The sequence below is a fragment of the Ursus maritimus genome, unplaced genomic scaffold, assembly GCF_017311325.1.
Source record: "Ursus maritimus isolate PB19 unplaced genomic scaffold, ASM1731132v1 scaffold_20, whole genome shotgun sequence".
NCBI classification, from domain to species: Eukaryota; Metazoa; Chordata; class Mammalia; order Carnivora; family Ursidae; genus Ursus; species Ursus maritimus.
In genome coordinates this window covers 39,190,598-39,217,861 of record NW_024424453.1, presented here as the reverse complement: position 1 = coordinate 39,217,861, position 27,264 = coordinate 39,190,598, and the positions used below count along the sequence as shown (strand labels likewise).

At 39.5% G+C, this 27,264-nt stretch overlaps 2 protein-coding genes and 2 long non-coding RNA genes across 6 annotated transcripts in view; 3 read left to right on the top strand and 1 right to left on the bottom strand.

Moving 5' to 3' along the window:
- The window catches only part of NKIRAS1 (NFKB inhibitor interacting Ras like 1), a 31,459-nt gene extending 30,617 nt beyond the window's left edge, over nucleotides 1–842 (top strand). The window contains exon 6 of the transcript XR_572986.2: nucleotides 215–842. The gene's annotated coding sequence lies outside the window, so the exon portion shown is untranslated. The remainder of the gene's footprint in view (nucleotides 1–214) is intronic.
- The window catches only part of LOC103679730 (ubiquitin-conjugating enzyme E2 E1), a 75,322-nt gene that overhangs the window by 2,302 nt on the left and 45,756 nt on the right, over nucleotides 1–27,264 (bottom strand). For both annotated transcript variants that reach the window (XM_040636867.1, XM_040636866.1), the window contains one exon: nucleotides 890–1,022. In XM_040636867.1, coding sequence (XP_040492801.1) covers nucleotides 890–1,022 — 133 coding nt within the window. The remainder of the gene's footprint in view (nucleotides 1–889; nucleotides 1,023–27,264) is intronic.
- Nucleotides 917–2,346, top strand: LOC121104290. Its single transcript, XR_005836588.1, has 2 exons — nucleotides 917–1,044; nucleotides 2,312–2,346. It is a non-coding gene; the product is annotated as an uncharacterized LOC121104290 (long non-coding RNA).
- LOC103679719 lies at nucleotides 2,645–16,059 on the top strand. 2 transcript variants are annotated; one of them, XR_572992.2, is made up of 3 exons: nucleotides 2,645–5,354; nucleotides 14,873–15,071; nucleotides 15,312–16,059. It is a non-coding gene; the product is annotated as an uncharacterized LOC103679719 (long non-coding RNA). The 2 variants fall into 2 exon arrangements; XR_572991.2 differs by having other exon boundaries at nucleotides 14,765–15,071.

The window sequence follows — 27,264 nt, the reverse complement described above, 5'->3', positions numbered from 1 at the left end:
TTTCCTAACGGTTCAAGTTTGGAATAGCTAATTGTTTGCTGACCTCTTGTGTTAGCTAGTGGTACTACATGGCCTTAAAATAAGCTTTATAATAAATTCAAAGAGATACAATATAGTGGGTACATAAACAAAACCAAAATGCTTAGCTGTAAAGGCTGTAAAAAAAAAAAATGCAGATGAGATTTGTTTCTGCTTTTTCTGACTTTTACATTAGATCCTGCAGATATCCTGTCTACCCTAGCTCACAGAATCACTATAATGGAGTTTCCACAAGTGAGGAGCCAGAAATGGGTAAGGAACATAGCAGTAGACAAATTAACACAAGCCATATAAGCCGGGGTTGCTTTATTTTGGTTTCCTAATTTTTATTTGTGAGACACACAGAATCATTCCAAAGTAAAAATTACCACTGAATAAATAAGAATCATAGATTGAATGTCACAGGAGATACTATCCTAGATGAGAAAACTGAAGCCTGGAGGTTAAGATTTTGAACAAGACCAAAACATGACAAGAAGCAGAATTCAAGTCTTTGGTAGGAGATTCTGACACTCTAATTATTTTAGTGCACAGATATTTTGACACCATTTTTAACTGTTCAGTAATTTTTTTCCCTGTGAGTGGAAAATAGGGGATTGATTCTAGGTTGCTATGTCACTAAAAATAGCAGGATTTTAAGCACCATCAAAACAAAGCACATACTCCTAAAACTATGGTCTCTGCAAGAGGCAAAGTCCCCCGACCCCCCATGCAGTGTTTTGTGTCCCTGCAAACGTACTTAGAGATTCACTAAGATAGAACAGAAATCCACCTTTTGTGATTAAAAAATTTTAAAGCTTCAATAGTCTCTCATGGCAATATGTAACTCTATAAATCAGGAAATTCTTACCTTTGGAGGCTTGAAGGGGTATTCTGGCGTAAAAGTGATATCAAGGAAGAATACACCACCCTCATACACGGATCCTGGAGGCCCCAGAATGGTTGATCTCCATTCATAGATGTTATCACCTTTGGGACCAGCACTGTGAAATAATACATCAAAAGGTAAGCAGATGGTGGCACCATCCAAGTTTTTATAAGGTATTAAAAAAAAAAGAAAAAAGACCTCTTCTATTCCCTTTTGTTTATTTAATGTGTGGATTCTGTCCACAAAACAGAAGTGTCTTTCAGACACAATCTGATTCTGGACTGCAACAAACCCATCAGCCTTAGGTCAAGTAAACTGAATGATAAAAAATGTTTAAACCATTCTAAGCCTACTTAAGCTGTGAATAAGCAAGAAATTCCTCAATTCTCAAACCTCTCCTTGATACATCATTAGAAAATGTAAACAATATTCAGTGGTTTTTGCTCACAGCTATTCATTTCTGGTGACCATTTTAAGCACGGAGTTTCATTTCTGACCCACTGACTGGGGTTCTTGTTCCTTGCTCTTCTATTTCCATAGGAAATAGGAATCCAATGGATTGCAGTACTTTTTACATTATAAACCGTGTTGGGTGGGAGGAGCACAAGGATGAGAGTATCCAACGACAAGTTATTCAATTTGCCTTTCAATGTATAAAATTCTATAATCAGGTTCTTTAAATATTAGAATTGGGATATTAATTTATCCCTTTCTCTGTTGAATCACTGTTATTTATATTTAGTTATACCATAATACCCTTCCAAAGCATTGTGTTGGCTTGTAGAGTGCTCTGTATCCAGGTACAATAATAAACAAAAAGAGAAAAATATTTACCCTCCAATTACAAGACCAATGAAGAGCTTAATAGACCTGCCCAAACAAGTAAGTGTGGGTAGGATTCTGGTATTGAGGAGAGAGGAAAAGACAAGTTTGGGAAATGGTTTTAGATACCAGTTTTAAAAAGATTTCCCACAGCATGGACCTGACAGTATTAAAGTGGTTTAACTTAACATTTTAGCTCAGATTTCTCAAACCTAGCTACTAACATTTGCTTCAAGGATAATGATGTGTGTCAGCCAAACAACAGAAAGGTCTTTACTTGGAAAGACTTGTATATGCCAGTCAATACACAGAATAATTTCTACAGAGCAGGCAAACTGCTATTTTAAATGAATGGATGGTAAGAACTGGATTCATTCACTCATTCTTACTGAATGCACATGTAGGCCAAGTGAAATGGCAGGGATTTCAATAATGAACAAGACAAAAACTCCTTGTCTTCAAGACCCCCTCTGCTAAGAGAAAGCTTAGAGGAAGAAGAAGGGAAAGGAAAAATATAGAAAGATACCTGCCTGTGGCCCTATACTTTCCACAAACCCACCACAGTTTTTTTTTTTTTCCCAGAATGAGTTTACAAAAGTTGGGGAAGAAAACATGTGGCAAAAAAGAAGGAACAAAATACAGATAAAAGAAAATGGACGAAGAGGAAGAGTAGACCCAAACTGGCCAAGAGGTACAGAGCTTGGACACTGACTTGAGCACTTACTAGCTCTGTGACCTTGAGCAAGGCACTAAACTTAAACCACAGATTCTCAGGAATGTTTTTTTTTTTTTTTAAAGATTTTATTTATTCATTCGACAGAGATAGAGACAGCCAGTGAGAGAGGGAACACAAGCAGGGGGAGTGGGAGAGGAAGAAGCAGGCTCATAGCAGAAGAGCCTGATGTGGGGCTCGATCCCATAACGCCGGGATCACGCCCTGAGCCGAAGGCAGACGCTTAACCGCTGTGCCACCCAGGCGCCCCATCTCAGGAATGTTTTGATCATTAAAATATTGGGGGGGGAGAATCTCTGTAGAAAAACAGACCCACAGTAGTGTCTCATTAAATGGTAGTTAGCACAGTTGTTATGAATTATTCCTGATTCAAATAGTATGGTCCTTTAATATCCTTGTGTCAGGAACTATTAAAAAAAACTTGTTTTATATTGGGTATATATGGAAAGAGATTGTTTAATTAACATGGTCTCTAATATGAAGTCCTCATTTTTTGTTTTTTAAGATCACTTCCTATCATCTGACCATAATTTTCACAAGGTGGGATGCAGGGAGAACTTTTAATCAGCCCTCTACTTCTAGGAACATGCGGTAACCTCCTGTGAAAGGATACTATTCCTGATTACAGCTGTCTGGCCTGCCTACATGTTTGTATCCAGCATATGTTCTTGGGCAAAAAGTCTATAGACAGTGGCCACTACAGCTAGGGACACCTGTTTACCAGACTGAAAAGTGGACTAATGAGGTGAAGAGACTACTGATACAGAGGTTGCAGATAACAGATGAACTATCCTATTTAATCTAGTTCATGATATCTAAGGCTTAAAGGCTATAAAAGGCAAAGACAATCATCTGTAAACCTCTCTTTTTACAGATGAGGAACCAAGGCCTGCAGGAGAAGCTAGGCCAACTAAAACGCAGTATGGCAGCATACCACATACAGTGTTCCTCACAGTCAGCTTGGTGTAATGCTAAGAAAGAGACCCAGAAAAAACTAACAGTAAAGTCAGTCTAACCTCAGAGGCGACATGTTTACATGGGCCCAATTCTGCTGGCCCCTTAGTACAGAAAAAGCAAAGGGTTAATAGTATAGCACTATAAGCAGCTTTTATGGATTGTACAGCAAACTGTAATATCCAAACTTCATTGTTCCTCAACATAACCTATGAAACTTTCAAGATTCCTGACCCCTCATCCTAGGCCTACTGAATTTAGAATATTAAGAATCTATGGTGATCTTGAAACAGGTATTGGCTGCTTTTGGAAATCACTGGTACAGGTTACTGAAGTAGGACAACCAGTTTAGAACGTAAGCTTTAACATCACAGCTTATCACCTATGATATAACTGGATATTCAAATCAAGGTGGCTACTTGTGTATAATCAGCTTTCAGTTTGGGTATAACATTTTCTGAAAATCCAGGAAAAAAGTATAGAGAAAGGGCATTAAGGAATCAAGTATGCAACAAAAACATTAAAAGAAGCATGGTACCTTTTTTTAATTATAGTTAAACTTTAAAAGTGGAAAATAAAGGTGGGTTATATTAAAAAAATAATACTAAATGAAATAATATCAAATGTAGTTGAAATCCTAAAGTATGCAACAGGAGCCCTGGAGAAAACTAAACAGCATGGATCCCTAATCTGTAGATCCTCAACCAGGGGTCTTAGGAGTTACAGGGAAGGATCTGAGAACCCACTGAAAGGACCACGCATTACTGCTTGAAAAAAAAACTTTACTCACTTTAAAGCTATTACTGGAGAAATTCATGTAACTTTTTGTCATATGCATTTTATTAATCATAGAATTAAACAAAAATTATGGGCCTGCAAATCTTCTGCCTTTTTTTTTTTCCCCTCCCAGGTTCTCAATGTAAAAGTTAGGATCTACTAGTCTATAAGGTGGGTAGAGAGACCTCTGGGGGGAGGGCACAAGTTTACAACTCCCAGAAGGCCACTGTGAAGGAGAACAAGGAACAAGAGAATCTTTACGTGCGACACTACAGGGAAAGGTCTGTTCCAGCACTCCACCCTCTTCTCTATAAAATGACTGACTAGGTTTATCCTCAGGTCAGCATGTTTCTTTACCAGCCTTCTGTCTCCACCCTTTAAGATACCTTTTAGTTCCACAATAAGAAATATAACTTCAGTTTCAAACACTTATGAAGTGTACTTTAGAATGGCATGTGATTTAAATTAGTAATTAAGTAAAAGTATGGGCGATGGGGGAGTTTAAATTAAGGGAATATGGGAACAACAACAACAACAAAATGCACATCCCTGTTTGAAGACATTGCGGGGTAACTGTAACTAGAATCTTGGCATGTGGCTGAGACTGAGAAGGTGGAAGGAGACCATGCCTTTGCCTTTCAGATTTTGTTAGAGACTTAACGTTTATTTGTAACAAAAACACCTTTCAAAATAAATGTATAATACACAGGACTCTTATACAAGGCAAAAAGAAAAAAAATTCTGCCCTTGATTCAGTCTTTTTTCCTTCTAGTCAAAATAAATAGAGCTGTGGCAAACATTTTAAGAAAAATAATAGTCAAGGGCACCTGGCTGGCTCAGTTGGTAGAGCTTGCAACTCTTGATCTTGGGGTTTTTAGTTCAAGCTCCACACTGGGCATAGAGCTTACTTAGAAAAGAAAAACAGTCATTTCTACTTTTGACACAGTATTTTCTTACTTCTGTAATGGTTTCTGACTTCAGAGGGGATACATTAACATTAGCAGCAGGGATTGTCACGAACCACACCATTCTTCTGAAGAAAGGTCGGTCTGCCTGCCTGTTGACCGACAGCACCAAACTCAATGACAAGGACTCTTCAGCCCCACCAGCCTTTCCCTTGATGCTGGAAACCCACGTTTCCTCCAGTAACCACGGGACAAGGTGACTACACGTCATACTTCTTATGCCTTATTAATACTATATTGGTAATTAAATAGAATTTGAACAGTATAAAATGTAATCAACACAAGTCATTTAAGGTATAATCTTAAGAAATACAACCAATTAGAAAAACTGTCATTAGAGCGGTCTTATTATAGAATTTGATGTGCTCTCTAGATTGACTTGAAAATTTCTAAGATAATCACATAAGCTAATGTTTAAGCTTCATTTTGTTTTAAATTCATATTTTAAGTCCTTCCCCATTCCCATCCTCAATACTAACTTACTATAGACTACCGTTCTTCCATTTCAACAGCAATCGAAGATGCATTTCAATTTTTAAAGAACATCCTGGAAGCAAGGTGAAATTATAATCAGTGTTTTTAAAGTTATATTTCTATCTGATCAATTTTTAACATTTTTATTGGGAGAGATGACCCTTGCATACAAACACAGAAACCCTAATTCAGGTATTATTTTAGGCATAATTCTAAAAAGCTTAGTTATGTGGTCTCATATCCTAGAAAAAAAAAGGTTGAGGGTAAAGGCTGGGAAGATGATATGAAACATGCTACAGACCAGCATCTGGATAGCAACAGCACAAAGTAAGTGAAAAATGGGCCAAGTTAGCAAATGTGCCAGCATATTTCAAAAAAGGGTAGAGGTTCATGATCAAGCTCATTCTACCCACCTGAAAATCCCAAGAAATCTCTCAAACCAGTTGCTTATACAAAATGTATTATGTCATAAAATCTTCCAAACTCCCACATTCTCACTGCCTTAGAGCAGTTCTCAATAAAGAGTGGTTTTGCCCCCCCCCCCCCCCCCCCGTGACATTTAGCAATGTCTGGAGATATTTTGGGATGTCACAACTAGGAGGGAGTGTGCTACTGTCACCTAGGGGGTAGAGGCCAGGAGTGCTGCTAAACATTCTCCAAAGCACCAGGCACCAGATGGCCCCTACAACAAAGAATTCTCTCAAGGGGCGCCTGGGTGGCTCAGCCGGTTAAGCCTCTGCCTTTAGGCTCAGGTCATGATCCTGGGGTCCTGGGATCAAGCCCTGCAGTGGACTCTCTGCTCAGCAGGGAGTCGTCTTCTTCCTCTGCCTGCTGCTCCCCCTGCTTGTACTTTCTCTCTCTCTGTCAAATAATAAATAAAATCTTAAAAAAATTCTCTCAACCCAAAATGTCAATAGTGCCAAGGCTGAGAATCCAGCTTCGAGAATTGTGCTCAGGGTTGAGCTAATAAAGATAAGAGCTTCACACTTTGAATCCCTGTTGTCAGACTCTAGTGCCCATCCTCTTATCTTTGTTTTACTGCTGTGCATGGTACAGAAAAAAAAAAATTCAATATCCAGGGTGGTTGTTATTAAAAGTTAGATTTGCCTATGCCCTAAATGATCTATAGACCCCTGATACTCAAAATGTGGTCCCTGGACAAGGCAACACCAGCATCCTCTGGGAGTTTGTTAGAAATGCAGGCTTAGACTCCACGACACACCTAATGCATCAGAATTTGCACATTAAAAGTTTGAGAATCTAGCTAGAGGACATTAAGTAACCAACGAATGCCAACTCTACCTTCTAATCTTCTAGATTTAAATTGCCATTTATATTCTCTAGTTCTCTCCTTCACTATAATTCTCTGCAGTAAGAAACAAGTATCAACCCTGGTAACGCTTACTAAATACCACATAGAGAACTTAGAAAATGCTTACAGAAGAGTCCTACAACCAAGTCTGTATTCCCTACAACCCACAATTCAAAATCCATTCTTAATTCACTCTTCTTTTGCTAAGAAATTCAAAGACAATGTGACAGAATAGTATGAATGCAGCAATCTACCAGAGGGAGTCCTCATCTCCTACAATCATCTCCCAATAGACACACTCTCCAGGGAATGAAAGCTGCCTTCTCCATGACATCTACATAGCATATGCAGAGGAATTTTATAAAAAATATAAACAGAAAGCTGCTTATCCTCACCATCCCTTCATAAAACAGTTGCCATTTGTAACCTAGAAGTGAGTGGCAGAAGGAACTTGAAAAATCAGAAAACCTTGGTAAGGTGACTAACACACTAGTGACATGGCTTGGTGAGGTGACACTGCTATGAAAAAGTGGGTCGGTCATTTTCTACTAAGAGAGGCCTCCTACAAGGTGGTACTGCTGGGGATGTACCATCCCGGTTACCATTCCCTGGGAAGAACTTACAGTTCAAAGGCCAACCTAGGACTCCTACGTAAGAATTCACATCAGTGGTGGAATATCCAGCATATCTAGCAGTTGCACTGGAACAAAGTCGGCCCAAATAGGGGGTTACAGTTTCCTACACATGGGAGGAAAACAGACTCAGACACTTAAGATCTAGAACATGATCCATGTACACAAAGAATGGTGTTCCCATGGAGCCCCCCCCAAATCATGTCATAACATTGACAAAATGGTGCCTTTCCTCCAGCAGAAAGTGGATAAACCTCCAAAGGAATTTGGTAGAACTTTTCATGATGCACAAGGCTGACTTTTAGGCCTATGGAAGCTGTAGAGTTCACTTCTGAAATCTGTTCCAAACCAAAAAGTGGACAGATGGGTAGGGATTTACACACACTGCTACAGCTATGTGGATATACAATCTCTCCTCAATCAGATTTTAAGTCTCTAGAGGGTAGTAATTTTCCACACATACTACAGGGCTTAGTATAACAGTAATTAACAATATTTAATTAGCTGGCAAAATATGTACCACTGTTCAGAACTACATGACAATGTTTCCAAATTAGGTGAAATAACAAACCACCACAAAAGCTCAATCTTGCTCAGCTAGCCATTCAATTGTAGTTTTGCCTTGTAAGTTGTTGCTTTAGAAAACAATCCAGCCCTTCTGGAAATCTACACTCCAATCTTGAAAAAAGAAACTCGGATGCACACAGAGTAAGGACACAATTTTAAAAAGAAAGCTAGTTTCATGATAATTTGAAAGAGACAACTGTAGGGATAGTGAAACGAACAGATCTAAAACACTGTGGACATCAGTGGGCCCTTCCTTGCTACCAGGGAGGGATGGCTGAGTATTGACAGTGTTTAGTAAACTCAACTAAAAATCACACTTTAGGGGCACCTGGGTGGCTCAGTCAGTTAAGTGTCTGCCTTCGACTCAGGTCATGATTCCAGGGTCCTGGGATTGAGTCCCACACAGGGTTCCTTGCTCAGTGGGGAGTTTGCTTCTCCCTCTCTCTCCTCCCCCTGCTCATGCTCGCTCGCTCTCAAAGAAATAAAATCTTATTAAAAATAAAATAAAAATCGGGGCGCCTGGGTGGCGCAGTCGTTAAGCGTCTGCCTTAGGCTCAGGGCGTGATCCCGGAGTTCTGGGATCGAGCCCCACATCAGGCTCCTTTGCTAGGAGCCTGCTTCTTCCTCTCCCACTCCCCCTGCTTGTGTTCCCTCTCTCGCTGGCTGTCTCTGTCAAATAAATAAATAAAATCTTTAAAAAAAAAAATAAATAAAATAAAATAAAATAAAATAAAATAAAATAAAATAAAAATCACGCTTTAACTTCTGGACTATTGACTGGGGGTTAAAAAGACCAAGCAAGTGAAATGCAAGCTAGTCAAATGTCAAGGGCCTAAAAGGAATTCGGGTGGGGAAGGGTAGAGAATGGCACACAGGAACGATTAGAGAGAAATAAGAGATCTGCATCTCTTGAGTCTCAAAAACCATTTTTTCTATACAAGGTTAAACAGGTAGGTGTTCAGGATAAAGGTGGATCAGACAATCGCTCTTTTCTGCAGTACTACACAAGCTTGACTTATAAACAACTCTAGGGGCGCCTGGGTGGAGCAGTTGTTAAGCGTCTGCCTTTGGCTCAGGGCGTGATCCTAGCGTTCTGGGATCGAGCCCCACATCAGGCTCCTCTGCTATGAGCCTGCTTCCTCCTCTCCCACTCCCCCTGCTTCTGTTCCCTCTCTCGCTGGCTGTCTCTGTCTCTTCAAATAAATTAAAAAATCTTAAAAAAAAAAAAAAAACAACAACAAAACAACTCTAATTTGCTCTTTCTCCAGAGAAGTTAGAAAAACAGGGTCAGAACAGAATGAACTTCTAAGGCTATTACTCCTCTACTGCCACTAAAATCATCCAGAGCAGAATACCTGCCTTATAGTCAAGTGGTTGAGTCCTGATTTTTTAGTTGCATTGCTTATATTAGCATATATAACACTGCTATCTCAGTGAGTAGACAGAAATCAATTATTAGTCTCTGGTTCTAACAGTAATCAGTTCACAGGGCCTACAAAAGCACAACCAACTCTTCTATTGGGATGATAACTGTACTGTGGGTGAGAGTAATGGGGGAAAGCAGAATCTCTTGTTTAGACTTTTGGAGGGGATATGGTACAGTTGTTAACACTTGAACACTCCATACATTTCATGCAGATACTCAAAAGCAACAGTGGTACAAGAAAAGCTATTTAAGGGATACCAAAATTCTCAAAAAGGAACTTAACCAGGTTTAACTCAATTTTAAGAAGCTTCTACACTGTATTTTTTGACTAGGAAATGACCACGGTTAAAAGTTTCCCATTCACTCATATTGAACCACACAGCCTCCACAATGCAACTGCTGCCAATCTCAGACTGCCGGTGAGGCAGGCAGGGGGTGGCACGGTCAGAAGGAAATGTGGGAAGTAACAAGTGTAAATGCACAAGAAACAGGTCCAACACCTGGCCACAGAGCAGAGAAAATTGCACTATCTTGCTGCAGTGATTTTTTTTGTTTTTTGTTTTGTTATCTATCATGTGGTATGAACTCTCTATTTTATTGTTCGGTAATGCTTTTTAAAATAAAATAATTTTAGTTTCTTTACTGCCCCTTTTTGCTCTTAAAAGCGTTCCAGTTAGGAAGTTACATTTATGAAGGCATCTCAGAACACCCTCCTACACCACCCAGTCGGCCTAGAACTGCCCTGCCAGTCTCTGAATTGTGGCAATTTTACTGATTCTTTGTCCTCAACCAGCATCCTCCTTCCAGGAATTTGGATAAACACCCCAAGCAGGTGTCTCTCATCCTAGGTCCAGATCCCTACAACTTCCCTCAGTACAGAACTCACGTGGATTTGGAAGATAAAGACGCTTTGGGCTAACGCTGGCATTCACATCCGGGAAAGGCTAGGATCAGCACTTTTCCCAAGACCCTTTCAGAAAGCCCACAGGTCAAAATTATTTTCAAAATTCTAGACAGTATTTGCCATTTTGACTCTCATTGTCTCACATTTGAACTGTGACGTTTTCCTGAGACTACACAAGGTATGATATGACAAGAGACTGAGTGCAGAAGCAGATAAAAAATCCAGCTGTCTTAAGTCAGACACTAAAGCAATTTCCATATATGTAAAACAGTGCCACTCTTCTAAGTGTTTTAGCTTTGGAAAATGTTATTTTCATTAAAAATGTTAACACGTTTTTGTTATTTTAAAAGGAAAGATAAATATTTTTAATTTTTCAGCTTTAATCTTGAATACAGTAAAAATCTGTAATAATGAACCATATAAACAAAAACTCTTTGGGGCCCATAACTTTTAAGAGTGCATAATGGGGTTCTAAAACAAAAAAGGTTTGAGAACAGCTAGGTAGATTACTTTAATATCAGCATAACTGGGCAACATTTTTAAAAAGTATTTTACTCTTACTCCCATCAGATATTAAAAAAACAAAAAGTTTTAAACAGAACTAGAAGCTGTTCGTCCCTATGCCCTTCCCCCTCTCTCTGCACCTTGGAAACCCTAAAGCCCATGTAAGAAGTGTGACTACCCTGAAGCCTACCTACTGGAGAGATCACCTGGAAAGACCAAATATGAGGGATGAATGAGAAGCCCCAGGTGTTCCAGCCCTTAGCCATTTGAGTCTTCTTGGCCCAGGCACCAGACATGTGAGTAAAGAAGCCTTCAGATAGTTCCAGCCGCCCCAGCCAGCCCCCAGATATACCAGAGGTTTTGATAAATGGTGGTGGTTGTTTTACACCACGTAGTTTAGGATGTTCTGTGAACACTCCCCAGGAATAACCCTCAACCAATAGCTGATGGTGGAGTAGGACAGTTCTGAGGCAAGTGGTTTATCCAATTCCCCAGAGTTCCCTTTGGCAACTTTCACTGTGGGAGCTAGCTTAATAAAAGGCATCCTTTACTGACAGTCTTTCTGACCCTGTCTTCCTTCCCACCTCTACCTTTGTTCCTTACACTACTAAAAAGCTACCTGTATTAGAATTCTCATCTTAAGGGTCTCCCTCTGAGGAAAGCAAAGCTGAGACACCACTGAAGCTGGACACACACAAAGGAAAAGATGAACAGATATGATTACATAAAAACCGAAAATCTGTAAGAGAAAGACAAACAGAGAAGGGTGGAGGGAAGAGAACTGCAGTATATGATCAAGGGCTACTATCTTGACTATGAAAAAAACTTGAAACATACTAACTGCAATGGATAAAGGACTCTGGTATTTCTCAAAAGAAACTCATATGGCCAATAAATTCTCAATCTTACTTAGACTCATATTAAAATGCAAATTAAACATGGAGGTACATTTACCTATCAGACTGGCAAACACCTAAAGATTTTATTTACTTATTTGACAGAGAGCAGGTGAGCACAAGCAGGGGGAGTGGCAGGCAGAGGGACAGGGTCAGGTTCCCGCTGAGCAGGGAGCCTGACGCAGGGCTCGTTCCCAGGACCCTGAAATCATGACCTGAGCTGAAGGCAGACGCTTTGAGCCACCCAGATGCCCCAAGATTGGCAAACATTTAAAAGATTCAAAATCTGGGGGCGCCTGGGTGGCACAGCGGTTAGGCGTCTGCCTTCGGCTCAGGGCGTGATCCCGGTGTTATGGGATCGAGCCCCACGTCAGGCTCCTCCGCTAGAAGCCTGCTTCCTCCTCTCCCACTCCCCCTGCTTGTGTTCCCTCTCTCGCTGGCTGTCTCTGTCTCTGTCGAATAAATAAATAAAATCTTAAAAAAATAAATAAATAAAAGATTCAAAATCTGTGTTAACTGTATGATGAAATAGGCATTCTTTTCCATTGCTGGTGGTAAATTAGTAATCACAGATTGTGATTAAGTACAATATATTTAAATATAAATCCAGTGTACCTTTGACACAGAAATTCTGCTTCTCAGAGCTTACCCTCAGGAAATTAAGTGGACACATGCACATGGCTATAGTATCAGGATATTTATAAGAACCTTATATATGATGAAACAAGTTTGGAATGAGCTAAACTATCAACAGGAGATAGGCTGAACTGTGGTACCACCATACAGCAGTATACTATGCAGCTCTTAAATGACATGAGGTATACATACTCAACAGGGTTTTTAAAAATCCACAATGTAATGTGAAGTGAAAAGGCAGATTTCACAACAGTATGCAAAACCACCTCATTTTCATTATAAGACATACCATATAATCAAACTGTTAATCATGGTTATGCCTGCAGGATGAGATGCACAGAATTTATTTTACAATAATAATGTATTTCCATTCTTAAGAATGTAACAAAGGGTAAAAGCAATGGAATCAAATTCACCTAGTAACAGAGAAAGTCAACTAAGGGAGAAAGAAAGTAACTGCGGTTACCCTGGGTAAGGAGGGTTTCTGACTGGAAAGCCAGACCTTTAAACTTGCAGGGATGCAGGATACTCAACCTGGGCAATTTAAGCCCAGTTTTCGTAGACTATGTTTTAGAACAGAGTTGCTAAGGGTCTCGGAGGGGTGACTTTTGGCAAGTTCATTCCCGCTTTCAGGGCCCAAATACGTTTTCAAAAGTGACCCAGTGATTTACTGCATCTTTGGGTGAAGATTTAAAACAGCCATTCACAGAAATGAGTAATACTGCTCCCATCCCCAATTTACAGCCCTGTGAAAGCCATCAGTAACTATATGGGGTTAAGGTTTCCTATGGTCCCATTAAAGGACAGATTTGGCCCTACTACTAAAAAAGCTTCCACTGACACTATGGCTCTGTCCTGCCATCTCCTCCCTCCTCGCTTCAATTCAGGCCCTCTTTCCTTTTTTTTTTTTTTTTAAGATTTTATTTATTTATTTGACAGACAGCCAGCGAGAGAGGGAACACAAGCAGGGGGAGTGGGAGAGGAAGAAGCAGGCTCCCAGCAGAGGAGCCTGATGCGGGGCTCGATCCCTGAACGCCAGGATCACGCCCTGAGCCGAAGGCAGATGCTTAATGACTGAGCCACCCAGGCGCCCCTCAGGCCCTTTTTCCTAACCTCTTCTTTCTACCACGCTCCAGATAGGGTGCTGAGAAACAAACTGAACCCAGGGAGAGACTGCAAACCCTCCAACAGTATAAAGCAAAGGGGCTCAAGTTTATACAACAAAAAGAGCACACAAATATTTTTCAAAACAAGGCAGAGGGATCTGACAGCCTACTCAGCAGACACCCACCGAATACCAACGGTTAGCTAAGATGATCTGTTCCCTGTCTAAATAGTCAAGATATCTAATAGTTAATTTATCTAATAGTTATTAAAACATGAAACATTTGAAGTGGGTGGATTTAACTGCAGGTAAATTGTGCCTTAAAAAGTAGATAAAGCAGAAAAATACCCTAAGGTTTGCAGAGAAATTTATCGTTTTTAATCACTTTCATAAACTTTTCAACCTTTACCCAAATCTTCTGTATCACAAGAGGTAACGTTATTCCCATTTTATATTATTTTTTTTAAAGATTTAATTTATTTGAGAGAGAAAGAGAGAGAGCAAGCACAGAGGGAGAGGAAGAGGGAGAGGCCAACTCCCCCCCCTGAGCAGAGAGCCCAATGCAGCCAAAGGCAGACACTTAACTGACTGAGCCACCCAGGGGCCCCTCCTTATTCCCATTTTAAAGATGTGGAAGTATTCAGAAGGTTAAGTGAAGGTTAAGTGATGTCTGGTCAATGCAATCCAGGCTTTCCTACAGTGATATTTTTTTCCAATACATCCATGGAGTTTCCAATAAAATTATCTGCCTTTGGACTCCTTACCAATTTTGTTCAATCACATTTACTACTCTGCCTTTCCTACCTTATTATTTCATGTTTCTTTTACATTTGGATGGAAGCTAGAATCAGGAACAAGAAAATCTTGTGACCTGCTAAGAGGTGTTATTAAAACATCTTAAAAATCCAGTTTTTTGGTAGCAATCAATTAACTGAAAATAAGTACATACCACATGGAGTACTACTTAGTGTGGATGGAGGAGAGGGGATTTTAATAATAATGTGACAACTCCAAAAATTGAGAACCCCCCAGCTTAATGAAAACCAGAGACGGTTTTGGGAAAAAAGCCATCAGTTCAACTGAGTGACAGTCCAAATGTTATGCTCTTAAATTGCAAAAAGAATTAGCAACACTTTTTTTTTTTTTAAAGAACTTTAAGGGGTTTAAAAAGGCCAAAAAGGAGGTACAGAACGTGACACCTGCTTCCCCAGCTCAGAAGTCTGTTTGGTCCACTCCACTCCATTCCATTCCACTCTAGTTCACAGTGGCACTGGGAGGTCCAGCAATCACTGGAGTGAATGACCTGCATGAAATGGAGGTCAACGCCTGCTTCAGGATACAGTATCACCCACTGCTCAACGCTCTGTGAAGCTGAGGCCTCTGCGACCTCTTTGTTCCCTCCCTCTCCACTGCAGGATCTACAGCTCAGAACCACCAGGAAATCACAGGGTCAGGAGGTGAGGAGAGTTATTTACTGCACTTGGAGTCACTGGCTTCTTTCTTGGCCCCAGCTGGCCAGGAGAGAAAGGCGAAGGCTGTTTGTATTTGCAAAGGGCTGAGAGTGTGAATGAGGGAGGCTATGCCCTGTAGGTCAAATACAGGGCTGCGTTTGGAGGGGAGAGTCTGCTCTGGCCTCTTGTTCACTACTAAATCTCATCACCAAATCTCTGTCCTGCTGTCTACACATACTCTTCTAGCTGAGGAGCGGAGACAACAGCTTTAACAAAACTAGGTGCTACAGCAGCTGCTAAAGAGGCCCAAGGTGGAGCACCCACGTGTGACAATTCACAGCCGCCCAAGTCTAACAAGTTTACGCCTAGCACCGGTAAGCAGACACACATGACCTTCACCAGTGGCCACTGACCAGCTACCATTCTGGCTTGTAAATTAACACACGCAGCGCATCTGCTACCTCATGTTAGTATCAGGTGCTTCCTAAAATGATTCTCATCATTTAATATTTAGTAACAAAGGTGTGCAAAGCATAATGCCCAAACAGAAAAGAGTCCTAACAAAAATGTCGGCCAGTAATTTCCAGTTGTACTTGAAAAACACTCGCAGAGAACTAACTGCTAAGGTATAGGCCTATTCAGTCTAAGTTTTATGGAAAAGGCCAAAAGGCAAGAAAAGTTCTGACTACAAGAGAGGAGGAGGCAGTTGTTCCAAGCTGAAGGTGAGGAGCTTGTCTGAGAGGTACAAAATGTGGCTAACAGCTCACATACATGATTGGAAAATAAAGTTAAAGAGAAGGAATGAAAAATAAATAAGAAGGGAAATTTTAATCTCTTATTTTTTTCCTTCTTAAAAGGAAAAAAAAAATTACCCTAATTTAAGTACTGGACCCGAGGGGGAAAGACAACTATCTCAGAACACATACATAATGATGACAAATTGAATACGTGTACCAACTTTTACTCCTTCCCCAAACTCCGACAACGTAACAGTAAAGACATTTTTTTAAAGGCATAAACCCGGAAGAAAAGGAAAGGGGATAATATTAACAGAAGTTTGGAAGCTAGGAGGCAAATGGGCAAGTGGTAAGGGACTCGACATACCCAAGAAATTCAATCCTAAACTGGCTGTGAAGAAAGCCAAAAATCAAGCCCAGGTAGACCACATAACCTTCCCTAAAGACTCAGGAATCTGTGGTGCCCGAGGAGGTTGAGAATGAGTCAGGGGAAGGTTCTAAAATAAGGATTGGTTAAAAGTGTGTATAAGTAGTCCTATTCCAAGAGCCTGTGTGACAGGTGGAATTTTAAGATAGGCAGCATGATGTCCTCCCCCTAATACACTCTGATCTCCTCCACGCGAGCATGCGCAGAAGCTGTGACTTGCTTCTCCCTGAGAGAATAAGGCAAAGTTGGTAAGACACCACTCCTTGGATCAGGTTATGTTTTCTGTAAACTGTTATGTTATATAAGACTCAGTCTTAGCTGACAAGAGAGAGACTGTCCTGCTAGCCTAGAAGAAGCAAGCTGCTATGATGTTAATTGCCGGCGGAGAGGGCTAGAGAACTAGTGTGGCCTCTAGGAGCAACTGACTTCAGTCCCATAGCTGCAAGGAAGTACTCTATGTCACAACTACATAAGCTTGGACGCAAATCCTGAGCGACAGATGAGCACACAGGCTAGCTGGTTCCTTGACTGTAGCCTAAGACACCCTGAACAGAGGTCTAAGCTGTGCCCCGACTCCTGACCCATGTGAACTGTACATACTAAAATGCGTGTATTGTTCTGAACTGCTAAAGTTGTGGTAGTTTGTTACACAGCAACAGAAATCCCGCCAGACTGGGGTTTATTTTCTGGAGAAGTTTAAAACTGAGGGTCTCTGAACCAGAGGACATTAATATGGATGAGGGCAGAGGTGCTGTACTGACAATGAGCTTATGCATGGCCAACAATAAGATCCCCAGCTTTCTTTCTCAGCTCCCAGAACAAAGCTTGACCTTCACCCTCCAGGCAGTCTCCTTTGGGGGACTGTTAACAGCCTAGAGGAAAGACCTCAATAAAATTAAAGGCTCCCTAACTACGTTAACAGATAACCAAGGAACATGGTTCTTTTCTAAAATGGCAAACAAAGATCAAAACAAACTAGAAGATAGTCAATTAGAGAAAAGAAAAATTAAAAAGAAAATTTCAAAATAAATGGAATTACTAATATCCAGAGAGATAGAAGATACTGCACTGATGAAACAAGGATATGGCTAAAACAAAACAATATTCAGAAAAGAAAAAGGAGGTTAGGGGTGGGGTGGTGATAATGGGTGAAGGTAGTCAAAAGGTACAAACTGCCAGTCATAAGATAAATAAGTTCTGGGGATATAATATATAGCATGGTGCCCACAGTTAACAGTACTGTATCCTATATTTGAAAGTTGCTACCAAAGTAGATCTTAAAAGTTCTCATCACAAGAAAAAAACCTGAAACAATGTGAAGTAATGGATGTTAACTAAATTTACTGTGGTAAAGTCATTATGTAATCTATACATATATCAAATCACCATGTCCTATACCCTAAAGTAATACAATGTTATAATTATATCTCAATAAGATGGGGGTGGGGAGAAAAGAGGAGCTTTTAGAAACTAGAAATGAAAGCAAACAAACATACTTCAACATAACAAAGGTCACGTGTAACAGACCCACAGCTAACATTAGTCAATGGTGGAAAACTGAAAAGTTTTCCCTCTAAGATCAGAACAAGATGAGGATGTCCACTCTCACCATTTTTTTTTCAACATAGTACTAAAAGTCCTAGCCATAGAAATCAGACAAGAAAAGGAAATAAAAGGCATCCAATTGATAAGAAAGAAGTAAAACTGTTGACTATTTGCAGATGACATGATCCTATATATAGAAAACCCTAAGGACTCCACTAAAAAACTATCAGAATAAATGAATTTAGTAAAGTTGCAGGACACAGAATATACCAAAATCTGTTGCATTTCTATACACTAATAATGAAGTAGCAGAAAAAGAACTTAAGAAAACAGTCCCATTTACAACTGCACCAAAAAATAATAAAATATCTAGGAATAAATTTAACCAAGGAGGTGAAAGACCTATAGTCTGAAAGGCACTAATGGAAGAAACTGAAGATGATATAAACAGAAAAACAAACCATGCCCCTGGACTGGAGGAATATTTTTAAAGTGCCCAAACTACCCAAAGCAATCTACAGATTCAATGTAATCCTTACAAAATACCAAGAGTATTTTTTACAGAACTAGAACAAACAATCCTAAAATTCATATGGAACCACAAAAGACCGTGAACAGCCAAAGCAATTTTGAAAAAGAACAAAGCTGGAGGTATCACAGTTCCAGATTTCAAATTACACCTCAGAGCTATAGTAATAAAAACAGTATGGTACAGGGACAAAAATAAATGTATAGATCAATGGTACAGAACAGAGAACCAGAAATAAACCCACAATTATATGGTGAATTAATCTACAACAAAGGAAGCAAGAATATACAATGGGGAAAGGACAGTCTATGCAACAAATGGTGTTGGGAAAACCCGACAGTGACATGCAAAAGAATGAAACCAGACCACTTTCTTACACCATATACACAAAAGTAAACTCAAAATGGATTAAAGACTTAAATGTAAAATCAGAAACCATAAAACTCCTAAAAGAAAACATAGGCAGTAATTTCTTGGACATGGGCCTTAGCAACATTTTTCTGGATAGGTCTCCTCAGGCAAAGGAAACAAAAGCAAAAACCACTGAGACTACACCAAGATACAAAGCTTCTACACGGGAAAGGAAACTATGAACAAAATGAAAAGGCAAACTACAGAATGAGAAGACATTTGCAAATGATTATCCACAGGGGTTAATATCCAAAATACTTAAGAATTCATATAACTCAACACCAAAAAAAGGGAATAGTTTGATTTAAAAATGGGCAGAGGACTTGAAAAGACATTTTTCCAGAGAAGTCATAGATGGCTAACAGACACATGTAAAGAAGCTCAACATTACTCACCACCAGAGAAATGCAAATCAAAACCATGAGATATCACCCCAGACCTGTCACAATGGCTATTATGAAAAAAGACAAGAAATAACAAGTGTTGACAAGGATGTAAAGAAAAGAGAACCCTCATGCACTGTAAGTGGGAATGTACACTGGTGCAGCCACTGTGCGAAACAGTATGGAGGTTCCTCAAAAATTAATAATAGAAATACCAAACAATCCAGTAATTCCACTGCTGGGTATTTACCAAAGAAAAAGAAAGCATTAATTTGAAAAGACACGGGCACCCCAATGTTTACTGCATCATTATTTACAATAGCCGAGATATAGAAAACACTTCAGCGTCCACAGATAAATGGATAAAGAAAACGTGGTATACACATACAATGAAATATTACTCGGCCATAAAAAGGAATGAACCCTTGCCATCTCTGGCAACAGGGATGGACTTAGGGGGTATTACACCAAGTGAAATAAGTCAGACTGAGAAAGCTAATACTGTAGGATTTTAGTTACATCTGAAATCTTTTAAAAAACAAAGCAAATGAGTGAATGAACAAACAAAAAACAGACTCCCAGATACAGGGAAAACAAAAAACAAAAACAAAAACAACTGTTAGCTGCCAGAAAGGAAGGGAATGGAAGACGGGCAAAATAGGCAAAGGGGATTAAAAGGTTCAAACTTCCAGTTATAAAACAAGTCAGTCACAAGGGTAAAAAGTGCAGCAAACGGAATATATTTAATAATATGTTATTACCTTTGTATGGTGACAGATGGTAACTAGACTCCCTGTGCTGAGCACTGCGTGATGTACAGAACTGTGCATCACTACATTCTACCCCTGCAGTGGACATAACTGTAACAATACTTCAATTAAACACAATGAATACAAAATCTTTCAAAAATATAATGAAGGGTAAAGTTATAATCTCCCCAAAAAGGTAGAAAAAAGGTTAAAAAAAAAAGAGAGAGAGAAAATATACAACTTTTTTGGTACAGACACGTGTCTTCTGCAGGAATGTAGTTGGAAATGTAAAGACTAAATGAGACTAAATCAGAGGACCTTAAATGCCTACCAAACAATTTAGATTCTATTAATAGCTTTGCACCTACAGGAGTGAAGTGAAAAAAACAGTCACTGTTTTAAGAAGCAGAAAACTCTAAATACTGAAAACATCAACCTATTCAGAAATAGGAAGCTACAAATTCAATATTCAATGAATGAAGCAGAGAGCCTAATTAGGGGACTACAGAAATCTAACCATCTGGATTACAGCAGTGACAGTGAGAACAAAATTACCGAGGGGGAAATCATAAGTACTTCACTGTGACAATCCTTAAGAGTTATTAATAAACCAAAAATCCTCTGAATACATCAATCCATACACAAACGCGATGCCTACATCCAATTCTCACCGAGCTGAAAGAAACCCGGAGGGTCTCTGACTGGCCTGCCCAGTCTCCCCACAGTACTGTTAACTAGATACCCCAAACACTACCGTGCAGCACTTAGTTAAGTCATCATTTACTAAATAAACTCAGACTTTATGTATATGATCTTGCACGTTCATTACGTTTCAGAAAACTATCCAACCATGTATCCTCATTTTAGTTCCAAAAATATCATTAGTTATAAGTTTAACTGGTATTTGTTTGTTGCCATATGCGGTAGTTAAAAATACAGTGTACATGCTATTTTAGAGACGGTCTGGGTTTCTTTCAAGAAGTTAGAAAATACCAGGTTTAATATTCTTTTAAAAACACCATTTAAATGGCTTTATGGCTTTATTTAAATGGGATTTATGCCTTACAGCAAATAAAGATGGAAGTATTCTGGAAGAAAACACGTATCCTCATCGGTTTATCTGGCAGCTTGGTTGGGTCGTGCTGCTTTTAGGAACCAGAGCTCACAGTTTATAAAGACTCACAAACAGGCACATTCACCACCACATAAGCAGGAGGTAAAATGAATTCCAACATAAACTCAGGCTAGCCACTAAAATCCAGTGGATTTTTAACCACTAATTATACCTCTACCAGAATTTAGTTAACCAAAAGCACCGTCAATATTTAGCCATTTTAGTGTTTTGTTAACGTGCGCTGACATTAACAATGAGCACCACACAAAGCCAGAGGCGGCACACCAGCTAAGACGTTGCTGACCGACACAGCCAATCAGAGCGGTCAAGAGCCGGCTGGCCGCCGACAAAGTTGGTGAGGTGCCGGCCAGAGCAGCGCAGGAGCAGCCGCCGCAGCACCAGTCCCACCCCGGGAAACCTGATCAGAGGACAGAACGTCCATCTGCACTCAGCCAAGGCGCAGACAGCTGCTAGAGCAGGCAGGCTGACAAGGGAGCGAGCCTCCGAGCTCCAGTCTGTAGAGCAAAATGCCTTTGTCCTTCAGCAGGAATAATGGTAATCAGAGCCATCCTTCACTTCGAGAGACCCTTACACATGGGCTTTGTGCAAAATGTACATACAGGACACAGTTCTGGAGAAGAACTACCTCCTCAAACAGAAGCAAAGGAAAATTTCAGTGGCTCTAGCAGTTGGGGCTGCTAGACATGGAACTGAAAGTATAAGATAAATTTTAATGTGTTTTATGATAATACAATAAACCAATTAAAAAGTATCCATTTAGACTGTATTTGTTCAGTATAGTGCTATGCAGAAAATTCTTACAAGAGTCACAACAATGTCTACTGTCTTTTCTCCTAAACCTCCCAACTAAGAGGAGGGTTGACAACAAATGATTAAAATACAAAGCAGATTGTCAAAAGATGGATGAGAGAAGTGCAGATGTGAACTCAAGTGCAGGTGACTTAGAAATGGAGCCAATATAAACACATGGGCGATTCTCTCTTTCCTTCCCTCTCTCACATGCACGGGAACATGCGGGCTTTCCACCGTAAGAAGAGCTCCCTTTCTTTCACTTGTGAGGTGAAGCGGGAAAAAAGAGGACAAGTATTCAGAACAAATTTCCCAAAATGAACAGCCTTAGTGATGTAGGTCAGTGATTCTTACACACATTTCCAAGACAGCGTTTTCACCAAAAGGTAAAGAATAAAGGGAAAAGGATAAAGTATTTGTTTTTCATACATTTTAATTTATTTAATATAAAGTTCTGTCCACTCTGATATCAAATTCTTCCTATTTTGTGATAAAATTATCTTTCGTTTTGTGAAATGCTGGTGATAGTAGGTGGTGATTTTTGTTTTCAATGTCCTTGCAAGACAAAATAAAATTAGCAGCTTTGTATCAGCCCCCTGTGAGTTGAAATTTCATATTTAGTACTGTAGTAACAGCTTTTGCCTGAAACCCTGGGTGGGTGGTATCTGCCACAGTAATTTAAACGGCAAAAGGGACTAGTCCCAAGCCTGGGGCTCAACTAGCCCAGCACCTCTCAAGTGTCCTCAGGATTCCACCTCACCAGCGGGCCTCGGTAAGCCACTGCCACTACCCCCAACCCCCACAGCCCAGTGGCACCTCTGTCACTCAGACTCCTCCCTGAAAGGTGCACACACAATGGCAGCAGCTTCTATGTGCAGAGAAGGTTCACAAATAGCTTCCAAATCACAAGCAAGACCTGTCTGTCACCAGGCTGACACCACACTGATGAGAGTCCCTCAAGTGGCAGGTGGAGTGAAACCTCCTTGTGCCAAACTACTTCCTAAATAAATTTGCTGTTATTTTGTCTTGGCCGGTACACATCTCCAGTTTGATAGGCAACCAAAAAGGTACAGGTTTTGGAAAGAACACCCTAAAGCACCAAATGTGTTATTTTACAAGGACTTCTCACTTATCTTGGTATCCCTTGCTCCCTCAAACTTCAATTCTCCCACATGAAAATTTCTATCTTCAATACCCTGTTTCTTCTTTTCCCCCTTCATCTCACAAGTATATGTGCATCTTTCCAAGACAAACACGTGATCAAATTCCTCTTACTTTATCACTGGTTCTAACACTTAGTTACAAAAAGTTCAAACTTTCCCAAGCAAAAAGAGAAACACAACTAAATAAAGCCTATTCCTAAGTATACTCCTAAATAGCCCTCCCCCTCTCCCCTCCCAGCTACGGGTCTACCTTTCTCCTGCCCTTTAGTGGCAACTTCCTGCTTCCACCTACACAGATGCTTTCACCTGAGAGTCAACCCTGCTTTATATCAATATTCCAGTCAACTGGTCTCTTAAAGGTACCGATGACCTTCCAATCTCAAAATCAAACAGCATTTTTGACTTTCTTCATCAGCTTTTTGGTCAAGAACTAATCAGCCCTGCCTTCCTGAAACTTTCTTGCCAATCATGACATTAATTTTCTGATTCTCAGCTTAATTCTCCTCTTACCTCTGAACTCCCCTCTCTCCTTTCTAAAGCCTTTCCCTGTTAATCTGTCAAAGCACAGGGACAAAGCCCAAGGAGCTCCCCTTGCAATGGTATAAAGATAGCGATGCATTTCAGGGGAGGGTTTGGATATATGTGAGATCCAGAGTAGCCTTAATGGGCATTAACGGAAGGAGAAAGGGAGAAGGCAAAGTCGGAATCTGATACAAATTTAGTAGGAACGCTCAGCACTGTCTTAACAGTTACTGGGCCTTGACAACACACAAGAAAAATAATGTCTACTACAAAGCAATGACTTTCAACCCATACTCTAGATGGGGGAAGAAGGTTTTGACGTTTTAAATGCTTCATTTCCCTGAAATCGGTTTTAAAAAAGGGTTGCAGTGCTTTCAAAACCTTTAAAAGTACACTTCATAGTAAGATACAACTAAACACACAAGGAACTTGAAAATAAGAACAGCATACAAATTCCAATTCAACCCTCAGTTTCTTATCTAGCAAGCGTGACCAATGGTATCCTACATACCACCTCACTGAACTAAACCATGAGAAAGTAAAGGAAGTTCTATATAAAGTGGCTTTGAACCCTACAGCATTATTTAAACCCATACGATTATTTTTAAAGCAGTAAGTGCTAAAATTTCCATAGAAATAACGACTACTTGAGTACTAATAACAGCTATCACAAAAATCTAAAGCTACACTTTGGCTTTCCAATAATCAACTTAATCTTTTCATTTTAAAGGTCAAAATTAATATGGTAAAATTCCACATAGCTAATGAATGTATTATATGGAAATCAAATAATGCAAACATTAACATCATGTCAATTATTAAGGTATGTACTTATTTAACAAAATTTAAAATTTAAAAACATAGACTTGCAAGAATGGGAGAAGTGCCTCAAGATTGCAAATGTGTACACCCCTTAATAAGAGACGTTTTAGAGACCTACCTTTTTAAAACCAAAGACTGCTTTAAGCATGCTTTAATTTCACCACTACACAGTGAACTCTGTATTTCTCTATCAGATACATACCCGAAATAACTGCTCTGTGCATCTGTAAATCGAAAAAATATTCCTCATTTTAATTTCAAAACTATAGTCTCACAAATAATTAAAGTAATAAAAAATTATACCTGAAAATCCCAACCTGTTCAGAGAACACTCTGCTTTCATAAATGTGAAGCCTCTATCATACATTTAACTGTCCCATAAAATACCATCAAGAAGTTGGTCAAATGAGTAATTAATCCATATATTCATTAAAAGCAGACATTTAAAGATATACTTCTCAGCAATTCTCATTTAACCACAGGATTTAAGTTCAGTATTCCACAAGAGCAGTATCATGAGCCTAGGCATTTAACAGAATCCCCTAGCTTTTGTAAAGGCTACAAGGTGCTGCTTCCTCCCACAGCACACACATGAAAGTTATTATTCCTTTACTATCTATTAATGAAATAGATCCTAATTTATTTCAGATTCCTACATATAGACCTTTATCTGAAAATATTAATAGCTTATTAGTTAGGACCTATTCAGTTACAAGTGAAGATACCTAACTTAAATGAACCTGGGCCAAAAGAAGAATTTATCGGCCCACATAATTTAAAACACTAAGGGAGGGGGCACCTGAGTGGCTCAGTCGGTGGGCACCTGCCCTTGGTTCAGCTCATGGTTCCGGAGTCCATGATAGAGCCCCACATGGGTCTCCCTGCTCAGGGAGTCTGCTTCTCCCTCTGCCCCTCCCCTCATTCGTGAGCTCTCTCCCCACCCCAAATAAAATCTTAAAAAATAAAAATAAAAAAACACCAAGGGAGAGCCCAAAGGGATAGTGTCATTAAGAGCTCATCACCTCAACTATGGGTTGACTTCATTTTAAGACAGGCTCCCCACACAGAATGGCTTGGAAAAGACAGACGTCAGAGGTTTTAAGCCTCACATCCAACTCACAGCTACCTGAGGAAAAGGGGTAACCTTTTGAAAGAGCCCTCCCCAATACTTTTACCACAGCTCCAATCAGTTCGGATTAGGTCAAATAACCTGCTCTGAAATGATCGATGTTCTTAGAAGAATGCAGAGCTCTGTTAGGCTGGGCTTGGGTCATGTACCACTCCTGTGGGGTCAGGGAGGACTCTTGATGGAATGAAAAGGGTTATTATAAAATGAGGGGTGTTGGTACCCTAAAGGTATGTTAGATGAACAAATAACATCCATGTCAGTTCTGAGGGAGTGTTTCTCAAAAAATACCACCAGGGTGTTTTGAGGAGCACTGGCAGACTATCGAATGCAAAAACTGTACAAAGCAGGGCTATTGGTTTACATGTAGTTACTCTCACCAATTTACTCATTTTCAAAAAACAAGTAATTAGTGACAAATGCCTCCTTTTCCCTCCCAACTTTCCTATATGCACTTAATCTTAAAAGCTGAATTATGAACACAAATGCACAACAGACTGAAATTTAGTAGTTAAAACTATAAAATTTCAAGAAGAAAGCATAGGAGAAAATCTTTATAATCCTGGGATAGGCAAAGAATTCCTAGGACACAAAAAGCATGAATTATACAAGAAAAAAAACCAACAAACTGGATTTCATAAAAATTCAAAAGTCTGACTCTTAAAAAGACACTAGTGAAAAACCCACACCTAACATCATACTCAACGGTGAAAGACTGAGTGCTTTTGCTCAAGATCAAGAACAAGACAAACATCCACTGTCACTATTTCTATTCAATACTGTACTAGAAATTCTAGCCAGTGCAATTAGGCAAGAAAAAGAAGTAAAACTATATTTATAGATAACATGATCTTGTATAGAGAAAATCCTAAGGAATCCACTAAAAAGCTGTTAGACTAGTAAACAAGCTGAGCAAGGTTGTAGGGTACAAAAATATACAAAAGTTGACTGAATTTCTATAGTCTACCAATGAATAATGGCAAAGAAAAATTTTTAATTCCATTTATAATGCCATCAAAAAGAATAAATGTAATAAAAGAAGTACAAAATATATATACTGGAAACTACAAATCATCATTGAAAGAAATTAAACAAGACCTAAATAAATTGACATCTTATGTTGACAGATGGAAATCGAACATTAAGACAAAAATATTTCCCAAATTGTTCTACAGATTCAATGCAATCCCTATAAAAATTCCAGCTGGATTTTTCTTTTTCTTTCTTTCTTTTTTTTTTTTTTTTAACAGAAATTGATGAGGAGATGCTAAAATTCATATGAAAATGCAAGGGACCCAGAATTGCCAAAATAATCTCAAAACAGAATAAGGCTGAAGACTCACATCTCTCAATTTCAAAACTTACTACAAAGCTACAGACATTACGGCAGTCTGGCCTAAGGCTAGACATAGAGATCAGCAGGACCGAACTGGGAGTCCAGAAATAAACCCTCACATTTAGCGTAAACTGATTTTTGACAAGACTGCCAAGACAACTCAATGGGGGAAGAATAGTCTTTTTACCAAATGGGCTGGGATAATGGGATAGCCACATGCTGAAGAATGAAGCTGGATCCCTTCCTCATACTATACACAAAAATTAATTCGGGTCACAGACTTAAATGTAAGAACGCAAACTACAAAACTCTTAGAAGAAAACACAGGAGCATATATTTGTGGCTTTGGGTTAGATAATGGTTTCTCAGCTACAACTCCAAAAGCACACACTTAAGAAAAAATAGATAAATTGGACTTCATCAAAAATCACAAACTTTGGGCTGCAAACAATACCATTAAGAAAACGAAAAGACAACCCACAGAATGGGAGAAAATATTTGCAAATCATGTATCTGATAAGGGAT